Source organism: Falco peregrinus, chromosome 2, assembly GCF_023634155.1.
Source record: "Falco peregrinus isolate bFalPer1 chromosome 2, bFalPer1.pri, whole genome shotgun sequence".
NCBI lineage: Eukaryota > Metazoa > Chordata > Aves > Falconiformes > Falconidae > Falco > Falco peregrinus.
The window spans coordinates 91356857-91372751 of NC_073722.1; the positions used below are offsets into that span (position 1 = coordinate 91356857).

Genomic DNA, 15895 nt, shown 5'->3' on the forward strand with positions numbered 1-15895 from the left:
TTTACCTGGAAACTTTGGAGGAGGGCTGTGCATTAAAATTTAACCGATCTATTCTCTAATTCTTCACTTTTGCGTTATTAATTTATGACAGATAAAAGCATAGCTGAGCCTTTCTCATTAACTTTTCAAATGCCACTTAATATTGTTCCATTAAAAGACGTGACTTCGTAGCCTCTGGATCGACTTTAAAAGCGAGAGGAAAAGGTACAATAAACAGCTTGCTTAAAACTCGTCCTTCCCCACCAACAATTCAAACGACACCATCCCGACTGGTTCGTACTAGCTCCTTCCAGGAGAAATATCTTAATATTGGGAAGGGGATGGGGGGTGGAGGAGGAAGGCAGAAGAGGGACATATATCTTTCAACCCCTCCATCCTCCCAGGCACTTTTCGGGAGGATTGGGGTGAAGGCATTTCACAGTACGCCCAAGACATTTCAATAAAAATTTATTGAAACTTCAGTGACTTTTAAAAGGGAAAGAAAAAAAAAAAGTACAGGAAAAAAATAGCAAGAACTTCTCAACATTTATATAACACAAAATATACCTTCATTTTTTTTTCTTTGAACCAGCTCTGAGCACCTGACTTTCAAGCCAAGAAAATATGCACTCACTCAAACAAAGACAACAATAAGCACAGTAGTAAAACTCCATCGCGGGGTTGTTTTTTTGACACACCAAGGAAACGGGGGAAAATAATACAAAGTAAAGAAAATCCTAGAATCTTCATCTTTTTTTCTCTCAAGCCACTGGAGAAGCCTGTTGTCGTGTATTAACGTATATAATTTTTTTTGTCGTCGACATCTTATGCGGAAAGTAGCGCTCTGAACACTGAAGAAATCGAGGATTAAAAGCTACCATGGCACACTGCTTTTTCTTTTATTTTTTTTAAAGGACTTTGATTAATTTTGTTACTGCTTTGCCTTTTGCATTCGGCTCCTTTACAAAAGGACGAGGTCAGGTTTTCTGGGGTGAACTCAGATTTAAAAAGTGAGCTCTCAGAAATGGGGGGATTTCTCCTCTGCGTCGGGGTGTATGTTTAAAGGAATTATGAAGCTGAAATGAAAACGACTAAAAATAAAAACAGAAGGAAAAAAAAGACAGCTGCAGTCGTATTTACAGAGATATGTACAATGTCAATAAATTAAAGTTTAATTTCGAGTATTCATATTCCACGTATTTACAAGTTATCAAATAATTACATAAATACTTTAATAATAGCGTCCGCTCTTTTCTTCTTCTCAGTATGTTTAAACCTTGTTATTGCATATACAATTAAAGAGGGAAAGCTGTGATAAACCTACAGTCAAGCTACAGAGATTTTTAGATAAAATAAATTCACTTTTTTTTTTTCCTTTCCAACTACACTTCTTACTGTTGTTGCTACAGGGAGGATGTTTAAGGTAGAGGGACGAGGGTCTTATTTTTGTTTTTATTATTATTAATAATAATTTTTTCCCTGGGATTTGAAACGAGCATTAAAAATAAACAACAAAACCCCACCGAAATAAAAAAATACCCCACCCCACCCCGCCCAAAAAAAGCAGACTACTATGGAACATGCAAAAAAAGCCACCGACTGGCTCTCAGACATCACAATAATATTTTAAACACACAGCTTCCCTTAATATTGACTAAGGGGGTTGTCGTTAACAACCCGCCCAGGAAACAACTGTTGAAGAACCGATATGCAAGTTACTTACACGCTTTTCTTTCGGAAAGAAAAAAAATCACTTCTCTTACTTAATTTTTATTCATACGTTTGTTTGATTTTTTTCTTTTATTTTTGCTTTTAGGTGCTTGTTTTTCTGTTTTTCTGTTGGTTTTTTTTTCCTTTTTTACACAGTTAAAAAAAAAAAATAAGAGAGAGAGAGGAGGATGCTACAACCCCGCCGGTGACCTGGCTCGGCCAGCCTGCTCCCTGCGAGCAGCCTCCAACCCAGGTCGCCCACCTCGGTTCCACTCCCCCATCCCCGACCCTCTCCCCACCCTCACCCCCCCTGCTTCGCCAGATACCTTTCTGTTGGTAAGCGCGCACACAACGCCGGGGGATTTTATATTAAAAAAATAGAAAGGGAAGAAAAAACAAAATCAAGGAGGGGGGTAAAAAAACCCCACAACAACAACAAAACAACACACTCGCGGGGTGGAGGATGTGGTTTCTTTCAAACAAAGTGCACTGCGAGACTGATTTGAAATGAGCCCCCAGAGGGCAGGGGGGTTATGGGGAGCCGCTGCGGGATCTGTCCTGCTTGGGGTCGAGCCCACTGACCAGGCGCTGGATGTTTTGCAGTTCGCTGGTGGCCGCCTCCTTGTCCGCGCCCAGTTTGGGGGAGAGGGAGACGGAGCCGGTGGAGAGGGTGGACGAACGGCTGGTGAGGTCCGAGGCGGAGTCCAGGGGCACGGAGCCGGGGCTGGCGGTCAGCCCCCCCGCCTTGCCCTCGCCGGAGCCGGCAGCCAGGCCGGGTAGGGCGGTGGTGAGGAGGCTGCTGCCGTCGGGCAGGGGCACGGGCAGCGGGTAGGGGCTGTAGCGGAGCCGCGGCCGCACGGCGCTGAGGAAGGGGTGCCGGTGCACCGAGCTGGAGGCGGCGCTGGAGGCGGCGGCCGCCGCTGCCATGTAGGTGTAGGGGTAGGGGAAGAGGCTTCCGAAGGGAGACATGGCCAGGCCCTGCGGGAAAGGAGGAGAGAGAGGAAAGGGTTACCGGCCCGCACATCCCCCCCACGGGGGATGCTCCGCGGCACCCCCACGCCAGCAGCCCCCACGCACACGCCAGTTGGGAGAGCTGACAGCGGCCAAGCTGCTGCCCACGGGAGGGGATGAAGACCCGTCCTCCCAGTACCGAGGCCAAACCCACCCGCCCCCCCGAGGCAGACCCTGCCGAGGCTCAACCCCGCACGGCCCCCACATCGCCTGCCCCCTCCCGCCAGCCCCAAGAGGGGCCGCAATGAGAGAAGGGCCGTGGTGTCTCTCTCCCGCGGGAAGATTTTCTTTCGCTGGGGCAAACGCTCTGTCCAAACGCTCTGTCCCGGTGGGTACGGCCAGTTCCGCCCACCCCCCTCCCCCCCCCGGGCAGCCCCCCGCCGCTCCCCCGCCGGCGGCTCCGCTCCGCAGGCTGCAACGCGCCCTGCACCGCGGAGCTGCGCGCTGGGACTGCCCGGGGGGGGGGGGAGCACCAAGCCCCCGGGGCGGCGGGGGAGGGACAGAGGTCTGGCCCCGGCACAGTGTCACGGAGCACGGGAGCCAGAGGACAGCGGGGTGGGTGGAAGAGCTCCGGGAGTTCAAGGTGGGCCACCCGCCCCTTCACACACACACACCGCGGGGCTTTCCCACCTCCCAGCTTTCCCCAAACCCGGGAGAGCCAGGGATGGGTGGGGGGGGACCCAAAGGGGTGCTCCGCTGCCCCCTCCTTCCCCGGGACGGCCCCCCCTGCTCCAGAGGGGCAGCGGGGGGGGGGGGGGGGGGGGGGGGCGGAGTGAGCTACCTGAGAAGCCAGGACGTGCTGCTGCAGATGGAAAGGCAGCGCGGCCGCCGAAGCTCCCGAGAGTCCCTGGGCCGCCGCAGTGGCCATGACCGTGTTGTCCAGTCCCGAGACACCGGCGGATGCCCCGGAGACGGTGGCGAGCAGGGGCCCCATCCCCGCGGCCATGCCGGAGAAAGCCCCCCCCATGGCGAACTGCCCGGGGTGCAGCAGCAGCGGGTGCCCATTCCCCAGCGGGTTGAAGAACTGCTGGCCGGCCAGGGCGGGGGGGAAGCCGAGGTTCTGCAAGTGTCCCTGGCTGAGGTGGGCCGCGCTGTCGGTCTGCACCGTCAGGGGGGCGAAGGGCTCTTTCCCCAGCAGCCGGTTCTCATCTACCTTGGGGCCATCCCTGAGGGGGCTTTTCAGTTCCTCGCCGCTCAGGCTTCCCCCCCGGGTGCTGGAAGAGATAGTAGCCGGGCTGTGCCGGGAGTCCGGAGGGGCTTTCTCCGTCCTCTCTCGGCTCCGACTCCCCGCTGAGTCACTGGGGAAGAAGTGGCTTTTGGAGGGGCTGCCCCCCTTCTGCCGGGGGTCGTCTCCGGCGGGCGCGGCGGAGCTGGCCGGAGCTGGGGTGGTGGTCGTGCTGATTTTGCCCGACTCGTTGGCTTCTAGCAAGGGATCGTCTTTGCTGTCTGCATCGCTGTCTCCCTCGCTGGGGCAGAGATCTGCAAGACAAAGGGAGCCCGGCGCTGGGATCCGGCGCTGCGCGTCCCTAAAGCCCCCAGTCCCCGTCGGGCTGGGCAAGGGGGCACAGAGGCTTCCACGCCGGCCAGAGGTTTAGATGTAAATACTTCCTTTTTTATTATTATAATCATATAAATATACACACACCCAGCTCCCACTGCCCGCCCCATCCCAGCCAGCCCGAGCTTTACACAGGGCAGCAAAACCGGCTGCGAAACAAAGCAGCGGCCCCGGGGGAGCGACCCCCAGCCGGGTGGGGCCGGGCCAGCGGAGGCTGGGGCTGCCTGGGGCTGCGGGGACCCCCCGGGGACCCCCGTCGGCCGCGGCAGAGGCAGCGGAGCGGCAGGGACAGCACCGTCCTGCCGGCGGGTTGGAGGGCCTTGGGGATGTGTCTCCTAAGAACTTTTTCCAAGTTTTCAGCCCTTTCAATGGGCAAACTTTGAACACGCACCCCCACCCCCGCGTCCATCACCCCCTGCACCCCCACCCCCCAATCGCATGCACGGCTTCGCCGGATTCCTCTGCACTTCATCTCTTAATTTCAGCGCCCCAGGTGCGAAGCTCTGGTTTGCTTTTCGGGTCCCCTCCCCTCAGCTCGGCAGGACTTGAAACAAACGAGTAAAGCAGCAACAAAAAAGAGGTTGTTTCCTCCTCCCCCTGCACCCCCCGCCCCTGGATGGATTAATACATGTGAGAGAGCTGCAGACAGCTCCCAACCCCGCACGGAGAGAAATCAAGGGTGACTTTTCTATAACAAAGTTCGGGACTGTATCCAGGGGAAAGATCCTTCCTCTAATAACAGATTCAGAGAGGAATATTAATGGAGTGACTCCAGTTTTGAACTTTTGCCCCGTGGTCTGTCTTTGCTCCCTTGACTTGGAGCTAGCTCCTTTCTGAACCAAGGAGGGGAGGAATGAACGTGCAGCAGAGAGAGAGGGAGAGGAGGAGGGAGAGGAAGAGTGAGGAGGGCAGAGGGAAAGAATGAGAGAGAAAAAGAAGGGGAGAGGGAAAGGTGCAAAGAAAGAAGAAGAAAGCAGGAAGAAGAGGGAAATAGGGAAAGGGAAAGGTGCAAAGAAAGAAGAAGAAAGCAGGAAGAAGAGGGAAATAGGGAAAGGTGCAAAGAAAGAAGAAGAAAGCAGGAAGAAGAGGGAAATAGGGAAAAGAAAAGAGATAAAGTGGAGAACGAAGTGAGAGGACAGAAGAGAGTAAAGAGAGAAAACAGAGAAAAGAAGGCAAGATAAAGGAAGGAAGGAATGAAGGACGGAAGGAAGGCAGGCCAGTGCCCAAGGGCAGTGGTACGGGCCAGGATCTGTCCCCCCGCAGAGCAGGCACCCAGGCTCTCCCCGTGGGGGTCCTGGGGGACCCGGGGGCCGCAGCTCTCACCTTTGAGGCTGGAAGTGCCGACGGCAGGCACGGCAGGGCAGGAGGACTGGGCGAAGCACTTGAAGGCCGTCTGCTCGTTGGAGGACTCATCCGAGGTGGGGTTTTCCTTCTTCTGCCTCTCGTCGTACACCCGCATGGACTGCAGGGTCAGCTGCTTCCTACGGGCACACGCACCCGCTGGGCAAGTGGACCCCGGCAACCCCCCCCGGGGACCACCCCAGGGACCCCCCATCCCTTCCCCAGCCCCTTCTTGCGATCTCATTTGGGGATGACTGGGGCAGGGGAGTTAAGGGCCAAGGTCCCCTCGAGGGGGGAACGCTTCTCGCAGGCAGGGCTTGGCTGCTAATAAGAGGAGATTTCTTGGAAGCGGTGAGCAGCAACTCAGTGAGGGCAGATATTAAAGACAAGGGGCGGAGGGGAGAGGGAAGCATTCCCTGGAGATTAGCTTTTAAAAGGCGAGGATGTTCCAGAGATATGAGCCATCTTAATGGTTGCTAAGATTGCTAGGAAGTGGTTATTTTGTTAGGCACTTTATGTAATCTTTTCACCAACAATTAACCCCGAGTAAAAATCTATTTATATTTAGAGAGAAATTAGAAATCATTTCCGTCCTGTGGCTCCAGCATTGGCTTTATTTTCACACTGACGGACAAGAGGACCTGGCATGTGTGCATATGCATGTGTGTGTGTGTGTGCACACGCTGGGCTCAGTGCTGGGCAGGGAGAAAGGCCTCTTGTCTTACATTACAGTCGTGTGTCGTGTTCCCCCCCCCCTCCTTTTTTTTTATTTTTTGTTAAAAAAGGAGAAACAGATAGATTTATTCATTATCTAAATCAAAGTGCAAACAGCTGAAATATTCTGTCTGCTGTAACAAAAGATATATCCCTCACCAAAGAAAAAATCACCCCTTTCTCAATTTTCCCCAATATTAAAAATAAAAATCCAGTCCCATTAGAACAAGTTCTGTCTAGCTGTCTAACTGGGGCACAAACTGCATCTGGCTGCTTTTAGAAAAATTAAGAATCTTCTATCATTAATTACTTCCATATTCACAAGACACCTCTGTCAAAACACTTTATTTATATGTTTCTCCTCCACATTTTAGTCTTTTTGACATAGTCCCCGGGAAAATGCCAGAAGAGATTGAATCAGCGATCAGCTCTGCCCTCACTTCTCCCTCTTTCCTAGTCCCAGACACAAACTATAATGTAATGTTCCCTCTCAAAATTTTAAGGGAACCTTCTTTCTCCAGTGATATTTGTTTAATGTACCACCATCCCTTTGGCCAGCCATTCCCTGCGATGTGAAAAATAAATGTGGAAAGCAGGAAAGAATTCCCATGCAATCAGTTTGGCGTTATTAATGACAAGATCCTTATGAATTTTGGCGGGGAGAAGTGTGGTTTGGAGGCGAGGCGAGGTGATTTTGACCTGTTCATGTCCTGAGCTTTACACATGAAAACCAAAAGAGGTGCCTATATATAATCTGTCCAGACTCACCTTTTTTCCCTCCTTCCATTCCCGGTGTCCCGAAAACCTTTGGCAAAGGGGTTGTTGTCAATTTTTAATTGAGTGATCTATAGGATGAAAAAAAAAAAAAAAAAAAAAAAGGCAGGGGGTTGGGGCAGAGATCAGGAGATTTTGTATTAAAAAGTAACAGCAAAAAACTCCTCTCCCCAGTCCCCCCTCCAGTACTGGCAGGACCCCAGGAGGAGCAGGACAGGGCAGGGGGCAAAGGTCCCTGGGTTTGGGGTGAATCTCCCTGTTTTCCCAAGCTGGTTTGGAGGCAGCTTGCCCTCAATCCCCTGGCCAGTGACCCGGGCTGTGGTGGCAATGAAAGAGCCCCGTGTTGCTGCCATCACATCGGAATTAATTGAGCCGTGCAATGCGATCCATGCAAGTTATGCCTGTGCTTAAAACTCTTTGAATGCCATAATTAAACCGCAAAGGAATCATACCCACCCCCTTGCTATAATAAAATACTTTATATAATCGCATTATGCTCCGCGTGTCTGTTGGGGTACTGGGGGTGCCAGGAGTTGATTTTTTTTTTGGGGGGTAGTAGTGTAAGGTTTTTTTTGTGAATGTTTGGGGGTCTCCTCAAGATTCAGGTTATTGCAGGGAATGGCTGTTTCTTCCTGTGTTTGGAGGGACCGGGGGGCAGAGCGGGACACCCTGCAACTCCCCGTGCCTACACATATGATGCGCAGAGAGGGATTCAAAGCTCGGCCAGGGGCTCCCCTCACTATAACGGGATACCGGGGTGGGAAAGGGGATGCTGCCTGCCCACCATTCCGCTCCCAGCCCTGGTCCTGGGCCGGGCTGAAAGCACTGCAACCCTTCAATTTGAGAGCAGAGCCGGACCCCGAAAGCAAACCCCTGCCTGCCGCTGAGTGCCGGGCAGGACCGGCCCCGGCTCCCGAGTTACCCCCACCCCCCCACCCCCCGCCGCACACGCAGGATCAGGAAAGAGCAAGAAACCCCACTGCTCAAAAGCAGCAGGACGGTTAATCCAGGTGATCCCGGCTGTGCCTTCTGACCTGCCGGCGAGGCGGCTCCCAGGGCGCCGGAGCCGAGAGCTCCCCGCCGCTCCCGCACGCCGCTTTCCAGGCGATTTCATGGCAATCAGACAAATATGCTCATTTCTGTCCTTCACCCAAGCCGGCCCCAGATGATAGACCGGGGCGAACAGCCCTGCTGATAAGTCCCAAAGCAAAGTCTACTCTCTGTACACACATTTTCTTTCCGTTTCCTTGCAAACGCCCGGCCGCAGCGAGAGAGGAAAATCGCCCGAGCCCCGAGGGAGAAGTGGCCTTTTGGAAACCGAGGGCAGAAGGGTGCAGACTTTTAAGAGTGAAGGATGTGAGGGGACAGAGAGCGGCACAGGGAAGCTGCAGTGAGTGGGGGCTGCACATCCAGACCCTCTGCGCTTAACGCACACGCACGCAAAGTTATAATTTATAGACAGAAAAAAAATCAAAGCCCCTTTTTTGGCTCCTTCGCTTCCTTCCACTTGACTTAATTATCGTAAATTCACCATTTGCCACTCTCTCAAATATACCACCTTCGTCGCAAGCGACAATAAACCAGCAGAAATGGAAAGGCAGCGTCTGCAGTGCTGCAAAACTTTCTCACACTGGCTTTTTCAGACCTTCCAGCTAAATTCAAGCGAGATACCCCTCTCTGATCAGAGCATATTTCTGCACCACAAAAAATAATAAAACACTGCAGGATGCAAAAAAAAAAAATCATAATATAATAATAATAGGAACCAGACGTGCGCTCCAGCCTTATTGCCAATTGCTGTTAAAGGAGCTAAAACAGCACAAAGGCCAGGAAAAATTACAAAATCTCCAGCCCTGCTGCTCTCCCCCCTCTCTTTCGACACACGGAGCCGATTTTTTTTCCCTCTCTCTTTTTTTCTTCCCCTCTGATGCATCTTAGATTAAATCCACACTGAGAGCAGCGATCCCCACCCCATCCTACCCCTTTCCCCATACCGGGGAGAGGTACTGGTAAAAACCCAACTAAACAGCCCCCCCTGACCTCCCTCTAACTGCCCTCGGCGAGGTCGGGTTAAGAGAGTGCTCGACCCCCTCCCCCAGCGCCTTCCCGAAGTTGGATCAAGGAGGTTTTGGGGGAAAGAAGAGGTGGGGGAGAGAGAGAAGCGGGATGGGCTTCGTGATTTTTAAGGAACAATGCAGAGTAAAAGCTCTCTTAAAAGCCAAAACACGTAAAACAAATCCTTTCTTCATCTCCTTACCTTATCATTCTGGTATGCGGTCACTGCGATGAATTCAGTCTCCGGGAAAACGTAGGTCCTGAACGTGCTATAGGGAAGCTTGAGAATATCGTTGGCTCGGACGATGTGGAACCGGGGCTGGTACTTGTGCATGGAGTTTAAAATGGTCTGGGGGCGGGGGGGGCAGCGGCCGGAGCAGAGAGGGCAGAGGAGGGGAAAGAAGACGGTCAGCAGGAGCAGCACCCCCGCCTCGCACTTCCCCCAGCCATCGGCACTTTCTCCTCCTAATTTGCCTTCCCTCTCCTTCCTCCCCTCACTCCTCCTCCCCGCCGAGCACACTCCAAACACGCACACGCCTTGCAGCATCCAACAAAAAGCACTGACAGCTCCAGCTCGCCGGAGCTAGGCTCTCCCCGCCGGACCTCTTGAAGGGAGAGGAGGGGGGCAATCCCAGCAGAACTCTCCTAGGAGAGCGGGAGAAGCTGTTTGGGTTCTGACTGCAACGTCTTTTGATTTCAAAGTGAAAAAAAGTAATAAAATAAAATCAAGTAAAGCAGCAGCAGCAGCTACAATAGCAACGCCACCACGAGAGCCTTGGCTAGGTCTAATTGCTCGCCCCAATCCACTTAAGGCCTTCTGCAAAAGGCAAAAATGTATCGTCTAATCAAATCACAGCCAGCAAATGCAATCTTCGGCACATTAGAGATCCCCCGACCGCGGCCACCACCAGCAACCCCTGGCTCCAAGGCGGAGGCTTTCCCAGGAATAGAAAGAAATGGCAAGGATCGTCCGAGCACTTATCAGCAGGTTTGTTTGATTTCACTCTTAGGGTAAGTTTTTATCTCTGCACACCCAGTAAATGTAAAGGAGCGGACAGACATGAATGGGCAACTTGACCTCTGATTTTGGTCCCTGTTTATTTTCACTCCGGCTTGCTTTACATTATCCAGATTAATATATATTTAAATGTTTGCGTACTTAGGCCTTTAAGCCCTTTATACACATATGCATATCATTTTCCTACGCTTAAAAAGTATGATCAACTCTATTAAAAAAATAAAATATAGATAGAGATATATATGAAGTCACCACAGCTCCGAGAAATACCGAGTTGTGCTATGCTGGAAATGTATCGCTAAAGTTAATGCTGACTGGCACGGAGAGGTTACAGAATAAGCTCGAGTGTTTAGACCTGACCTCAACAACAGAAAAAATCACGGAATATTATAAAAGCGGGCAGATGCGCCTGGCGGGGGGATTCATTCCCAGTTTCCCCACACTCCAGCCGCCGCGGGAGCTGCCAGCCGGGGCTGCGGGCACGGCTCCGGCCCAGCAGCCGCTGCGCTCCTGGGAGGGTCCCCCCCACCAGGACCCCCGCTCTGGCCAGGCAGCGAGGGAGGGGAAGGGGGGCACGGGGGAAGGTGTAAAAGGCACTCACAAATCCGTGCTTGTCAGAGATGTTGTTAGTGAGCTTCAGCTTGTGAAAGGTGACGACTTTGGACATCCATTGTTCGCCGGTGGCCGGGCTGTCCGGGTGGATGTACATTCTCTTTGGCATTTCAGGGTCAGCTTTGCCGGCTACCATCCACCGGGAATTATGGAATTTGTACCTACAATCATCAGCCGCCACAATATCCATCAACAAAATGTACTTGGCCTTTTTATCCAGTCCAGTGCATCTCACTTTAAATGGAGGAAACATTCTCCTATGGGCGGGGGGGGGGGGGGGGGGGGAGAGAGAGGTAAAGAAAAGACAAGACAAAAATAAAATAAAAATTCATTACAGCATTTAAATAAGCTCCTGAATCTCGGTAGCGTGTCTACCAAGCAATCGCTTCAGCTCTCAGAAGCAGAAAAGTCGTGTGTGTCGTCCCCTGCCCAGCAAAAAGGCTTCACCCCCGCCCCCAACAAAAAGATTTCTCAAACACTTAAAAGTTTCAGGAGAAAATGGTCCCTGGGATGGAAGGCGGAGGGGAGAGGTACGTGCTCCCTGGAAATCAGCGGGCGCCTACCCTCTGCCAGTCCTAAACTGCAAAGCCTCATCTGGGGCTCTCGGGTCTCTCCCTATTTCCCTTTTCGCCTGCTAAACAAAGACATGGGAACAGATTGCACCCCGAGAAAATAAATATTCCACATTATTATAACCTAGTCCACCGACGAAGAGTGGAGAGGGAAGTTTTCCCACTTTGCAGAGGAGGAGAAAAAAAACCCAAAACCCTACCGTGAGGGCAGAGTGGCTGCCGTGGCTTCCCACGCCACAGCCGGCCGGTGACACCCCAATCGTGCAGAGGGCTCCCTGCAACCCCGCTCCCCTGCACGCCCCAGTCCAGCTCCAAACTGGAACAGGATACCACAAATTTGCTGTTTATTATATCGAGCGGTTGGCATTCAGCAATCTCAACTTAAAAGGAAACACATGACTTTGCAACTTGTAAGAGCGCTTAACACTCACCGAGGTTCTCCCGCAAAAACTTTTGACCACAATTAACAAAGAAAACTTCGGGAAAGCAGTAAAATGGGCGAGGGGATTATTTTTCCCCTCCTCCTTGCTGGTCTTTGTTTGTTTGTTTTTTTTCCTCTGAGCCTGTAGCCTGCAACTGGTGCTCTGCAAGTAGGTGAGGCTCCAGCAAGGCAGCTGAAGGCCATCTAAGAAGACTTTTCAGGAGTGGCTTCCTCGAGTTATTCTCCTGGCAAATTACACGCAAATTGTTTGGGAGGTTTCTAAGAGAGTCCCTTATAAAAACACCCGGGTGGGAAGGGGGTTTTCTCCTTGTGTGTCATCACAGCGATAGGCAGAGTTGTAAAAGAGCACAGATGTCAATGAGTAGTGAATACAGAGAGGGATTTCAGATGGGTAAACCTATAAAAAGCAGAAATGCTGAGCGTGGACGTGCCGTGTATGTTCATTCATTCCCACGTGAAGATTATATAAATACAGGGACAGGCAGCATGGAGCTGCAAACCCTTCCCCACCACCACAGCAGCGGCTGCAGGACCGCTGGGTATTTTCGTCAGCTTTTTGTGCATTTCCAGATCTAATTAGTCAGCACAAATGCACGCCTAGATCCCGGTAGAGAGAGAGGCATAAGCGAAGGAACTGATAAACCGATCCTATCTGCCTTTCTGCAGCTCCTGCCTCACCAGCAGCCATGCACCGCTCCACAGAATTTTTCCTTTATTCCCCTTTCTCTTTCTCAAGGAAGAAAAAAATACATGTAGCAAAGCTGAAGTCAGGCCAGCTCCTTTTCCAACCCCAAATTATTTTCTCTCTGCTACCAGCCTTCTCCAGAAAGCATTAAGCTACTGAACCATGAAGGGACCCTCTCACCCCCTGCACACGCTGAGCAGGGCCAGCTCGTGGCTGAGCCTTTCCCTGCAGCATGGTGCCCGAGATGGGCTTGGATCTTCAGCCGCCTAAAACTTTCTGTAATTCCAGGTGAAAGGAGTTTTATGGAGAAAAGTGCCGGTGAAACAGCCTTGCTTTGGAGCAGCCTGGTGGGGTGCAGGGATTGGGGGGGGGGGGGGGGGGGGAGAGGCACGAACCCCGACCCAGACCTACCTTCCCGATTTGGTAATCACCATCTCCGTGCCTCTTTTATGGAATTGCTCCCAAAGCTCTTTGGCTTCCAGATGCACTTTCGGATCATCTTCCACCTCTTCTTCTGGCTCCAGAGTTTTTAAAGGCCTCAGATGGGCTGCTGCCTGGTGACCCAGGGAAGAAAAGGGGATACCAGTCTCTGCAGCCCCCACTAACTGATCCATGATGGGTTTAGCCAGAGCCCCGGGAAGGGAGAGGGCGGCTGCCCCGTTGGGAGGTAAAGCCAGAGCCGGGAAGAAGGGAGGCTGATGTCCCAACACTGCGCTCATGGCAAAGTCCGGTGCCCGGTGAGGTAAAAAAGGATGATAAGCCATGCTTGTCCCAGGGATTACTGGATCTCTCATCGGTATATTCATCCACTCCACTCCTCGGTCTTCCTACTGCTGGAGTAGTCCCGGAGTGGTTTCTAACAGCACATCATGAAGAAGAAAAATTAAGATAGTAACAATAACAGCAATAAAGCACCAAAAAAAAAAAAAAAAAAAAAAAAAAGGGTGGGGGGGGGGAAACAAGCTCTAGAAAGCACAGTACATGGGGGAGAGGCAGAACTTCTACAGCCTACAACTTCCCGAGCCGGGGCACATCCCCAGCCCTCGGGACAGCGGATTAACAGGATTGTTCATTATTAGTCTTGCTTTTTTTGTGTTCGGCCTCTGCGTTTGTTTTGTTGATCTTTTTTTTTTTCTTTTTTTTTTTTTTTCTCCGGAGTGGAAGTCCGTGCGCTGGAAAAGAAACGCCGAAGAAGGGAAAAAAAAAAAAAATCCACCGGGTTCGCTGTCTGCTCCTGTTGCCGCAGAAGGGCTGGACAAGCCGAGATCTTTTTTTTTCTTCTTCTTTTTTCTCTTAGTCTCAATCTCCCTTCTCTTCTTTCGTGGCGGAGGGTGACGGCTCGAAGCTGGGTTTTCTTTTTGGGTGGCTGGCTCTCCCCCCCCCCCTCCCCCCCACCCCTCCACCTTTCCTCCGTACGGTCAGGCTGCAGAGCAGAGGCTGGGAAGGGAGGGAAAGCAGAAAGAAGCAAACAAACCCACCCCCCCTCGCCGACCGAGGAAGGCTCCTGAGCAACCTTCAGCAGCAAAAAACTTGTAGGGAAATCTCGTTTCCGCCTCGCCTTCCCCCCTCTCCAAGCAGGAGCTGGTCAGGTTGCCCTGATTTCCATCAGGATCTCTTCTTTCTTTCACCCTCCTCCTTTCCTTTTTTTTTATTTTTTCCCCCTCTCTTTCTCTTTCACTCTGCCTTAAAAAAAAAAAAAAAATCTGGAAGAATTACGCTCTTGTCTCCTCTCCAGCAGCGCTCCAGCAAAGGAGAGAGGGAGAAAGAGAGAGGGAAAGAGAAAGGAAGAGAAAAAGGGGGGGAGAAAGAGAGGAAAAGAGAGAGAGAGAGAGAGAGAGGGAGAAGGAGCCTCTCAGCTCTGAGAATTCCCTGTGAGCCTGTGCTCTGCGTGCACCGGATTGTATGGATGTGTTGTGGGTTACAGGGGAGCTGCAGCCTCCTTGATTGGCCCTTTGACGCTTTCGGACCAATTGTGAGGCTCCATAGGCGTGGTTTTGACAGGTCGAGTGGAAGGGGGACAGAGCCGAGTTATAAAAAGAAGGTGTCGGAAACTGTAACGCTGCAGCAAAGCATCACTAGTACTCCGGGCCGTGTGAATATGTCAACATGATCAGAGGGGAGGGAGCAGGCAGCGCCGGGGAGGGCGGCCGGCGGCACCCGCCTCTAGGGGGGGTGCTGGGGGCCGCCTCGCCCCCCGGCCCCGGCGCGGCGGCAGGCTGGGCACTTCCCTGCGCTCTCCGCCGGCCGGCCGCCCGGTAGGATCTTCCAAAGCAGCGGCTGCTGGCAGCGCTGGAGGGCGGCGAGGGCGCGCCGGGAGCGGGGGGGGGTCCACGCGTGGGGGGTGGGGGTGGTGGAGGGGTGGGGGGTGGGGATGTCCGGCGCTGCGTGCCCCCCGCCGTACCGCACCACACCGCACCGTTCCGGGCGCTGCGGCCCCACCGTGCCCCCCCCCCTTCCCGCCCCAGACCCACCTCGGGCGGCCGCGGGGCCCGCCGCACCGCTCGCCCATCCTCGCCGCGTCGCGGCTGCCGCCGGTCCCCGCAGCCGCCGGAGTTGGTGTCACCCCCGGTGTCCCCCCCTCCCCCCGGGAAAGCAGCTTTCTTTACACGAGACAGAACCTCCAGGCCGGGGGCTGGTCGCCTTCCTTCCCCCCGCAAACCTCGGGACGAGCCCCGGGGGGTGGGAGCCGGCGCGGAGGCAGCTCTGCGGGGCTCCCCCAGCCCGGGCTCGGCCCCGGCTGCCCGAGCGGCCGCGGCCGCCGTTATTATTGTCCTGGTGGGCGGCTGCGGGCTGCGGCGGGGCGGGCGGGGGCCGCCGCCCCGCTCAGCCCCGGGCCCGGCGGCTGCTAATCGCGGGGGGCAGCTAAAAAAAAAAAAGGGATTTTTTAAATTCATTATTCTTTTTTTTTTTTTGTCTTCTTTCTTTCTTCGGCGCGGAGGATTAAAGCCACTCGGCTGGCACCGGCGCCGAGAGGGTTACGCTCCCACACCCCTCCTCTTCCATGAGGTGCGCGGGGAGGAGACGGGAAGTGCGGCGTTCCCTGCGCCCGGCCGGGGCAGCGTCGGGGCGGGGGGGCCATCCCCGGGCTGCCCATCTCCGGGCCGCCCCCCACGGCCGGGCCCGCATGGAGCCACCCCCCACCCCCCCGGGAAGGCATCACGCGTGGGGCTGCGCCGGCCCAATGGAGAGGGACGAACCGGGCGGGATCCGCCTGGGAAGTTTCTGGGAAGACACGTTCCCTGGGGGTGACAGTCCAGGGCAGCAAGAGGGGGCTTGCGGCTGTGTGCGTGTCGCGGGAGCCGTGGGCACGCAGGGCACGGGGCGCCCACGCGTGACAGCCCAGCGCGGGGAGGTGCCGAATCATCACCCACACCATCCCTGGGGGGGGGGGGGGGGGGGAAGGGGCTGGGAAGTCTCCCGACAC

The 15895-nt window shown here is 53.7% G+C and overlaps 1 protein-coding gene across 3 annotated transcripts; it reads right to left on the minus strand.

Moving 5' to 3' along the window:
* Positions 1-430: 430 nt before the first annotated feature.
* TBX3 (T-box transcription factor 3) lies at positions 431-15417 on the minus strand. 3 transcript variants are annotated; one of them, XM_055796564.1, is made up of 8 exons: positions 14943-15417; positions 12883-13327; positions 10762-11029; positions 9345-9491; positions 7082-7158; positions 5582-5739; positions 3482-4179; positions 431-2667 (listed from the first exon to the last, which is right to left on the minus strand). In XM_055796564.1, the coding sequence occupies exons 2-8, from the start codon at positions 13275-13277 to the stop codon at positions 2221-2223; spliced, it is 2190 nt and encodes a 729-aa protein (XP_055652539.1). In that variant the 5' UTR covers positions 13278-13327; positions 14943-15417; the 3' UTR covers positions 431-2220. The 3 variants fall into 3 exon arrangements, with proteins under 3 accessions (XP_055652539.1, XP_055652538.1, XP_055652540.1); XM_055796563.1 differs by lacking the exon at positions 14943-15417 and adding an exon at positions 13950-14351; XM_055796565.1 differs by lacking the exon at positions 14943-15417 and having other exon boundaries at positions 10762-10933; positions 12883-14058.
* Positions 15418-15895: the final 478 nt, after the last annotated feature.

What these genes read in the sequence shown, in the direction of transcription:
- TBX3 (XM_055796564.1), bottom strand. Translation starts at nt 13,277, where the DNA reads ATGAATATACCGATGAGAGATCCAGTAATCCCTGGGACAAGCATGGCT. An exon ending in GTGATTACCAAATCGGGAAG is followed by an intron (nt 11,030 to 12,882) that starts GTAGGTCTGGGT and finishes CCCCGCCCATAG; the next exon opens with GAGAATGTTTCCTCCATTTA. An exon ending in CGGCACTTCCAGCCTCAAAG is followed by an intron (nt 4,180 to 5,581) that starts GTGAGAGCTGCG and finishes TTTGTCTTGCAG; the next exon opens with ATCTCTGCCCCAGCGAGGGA.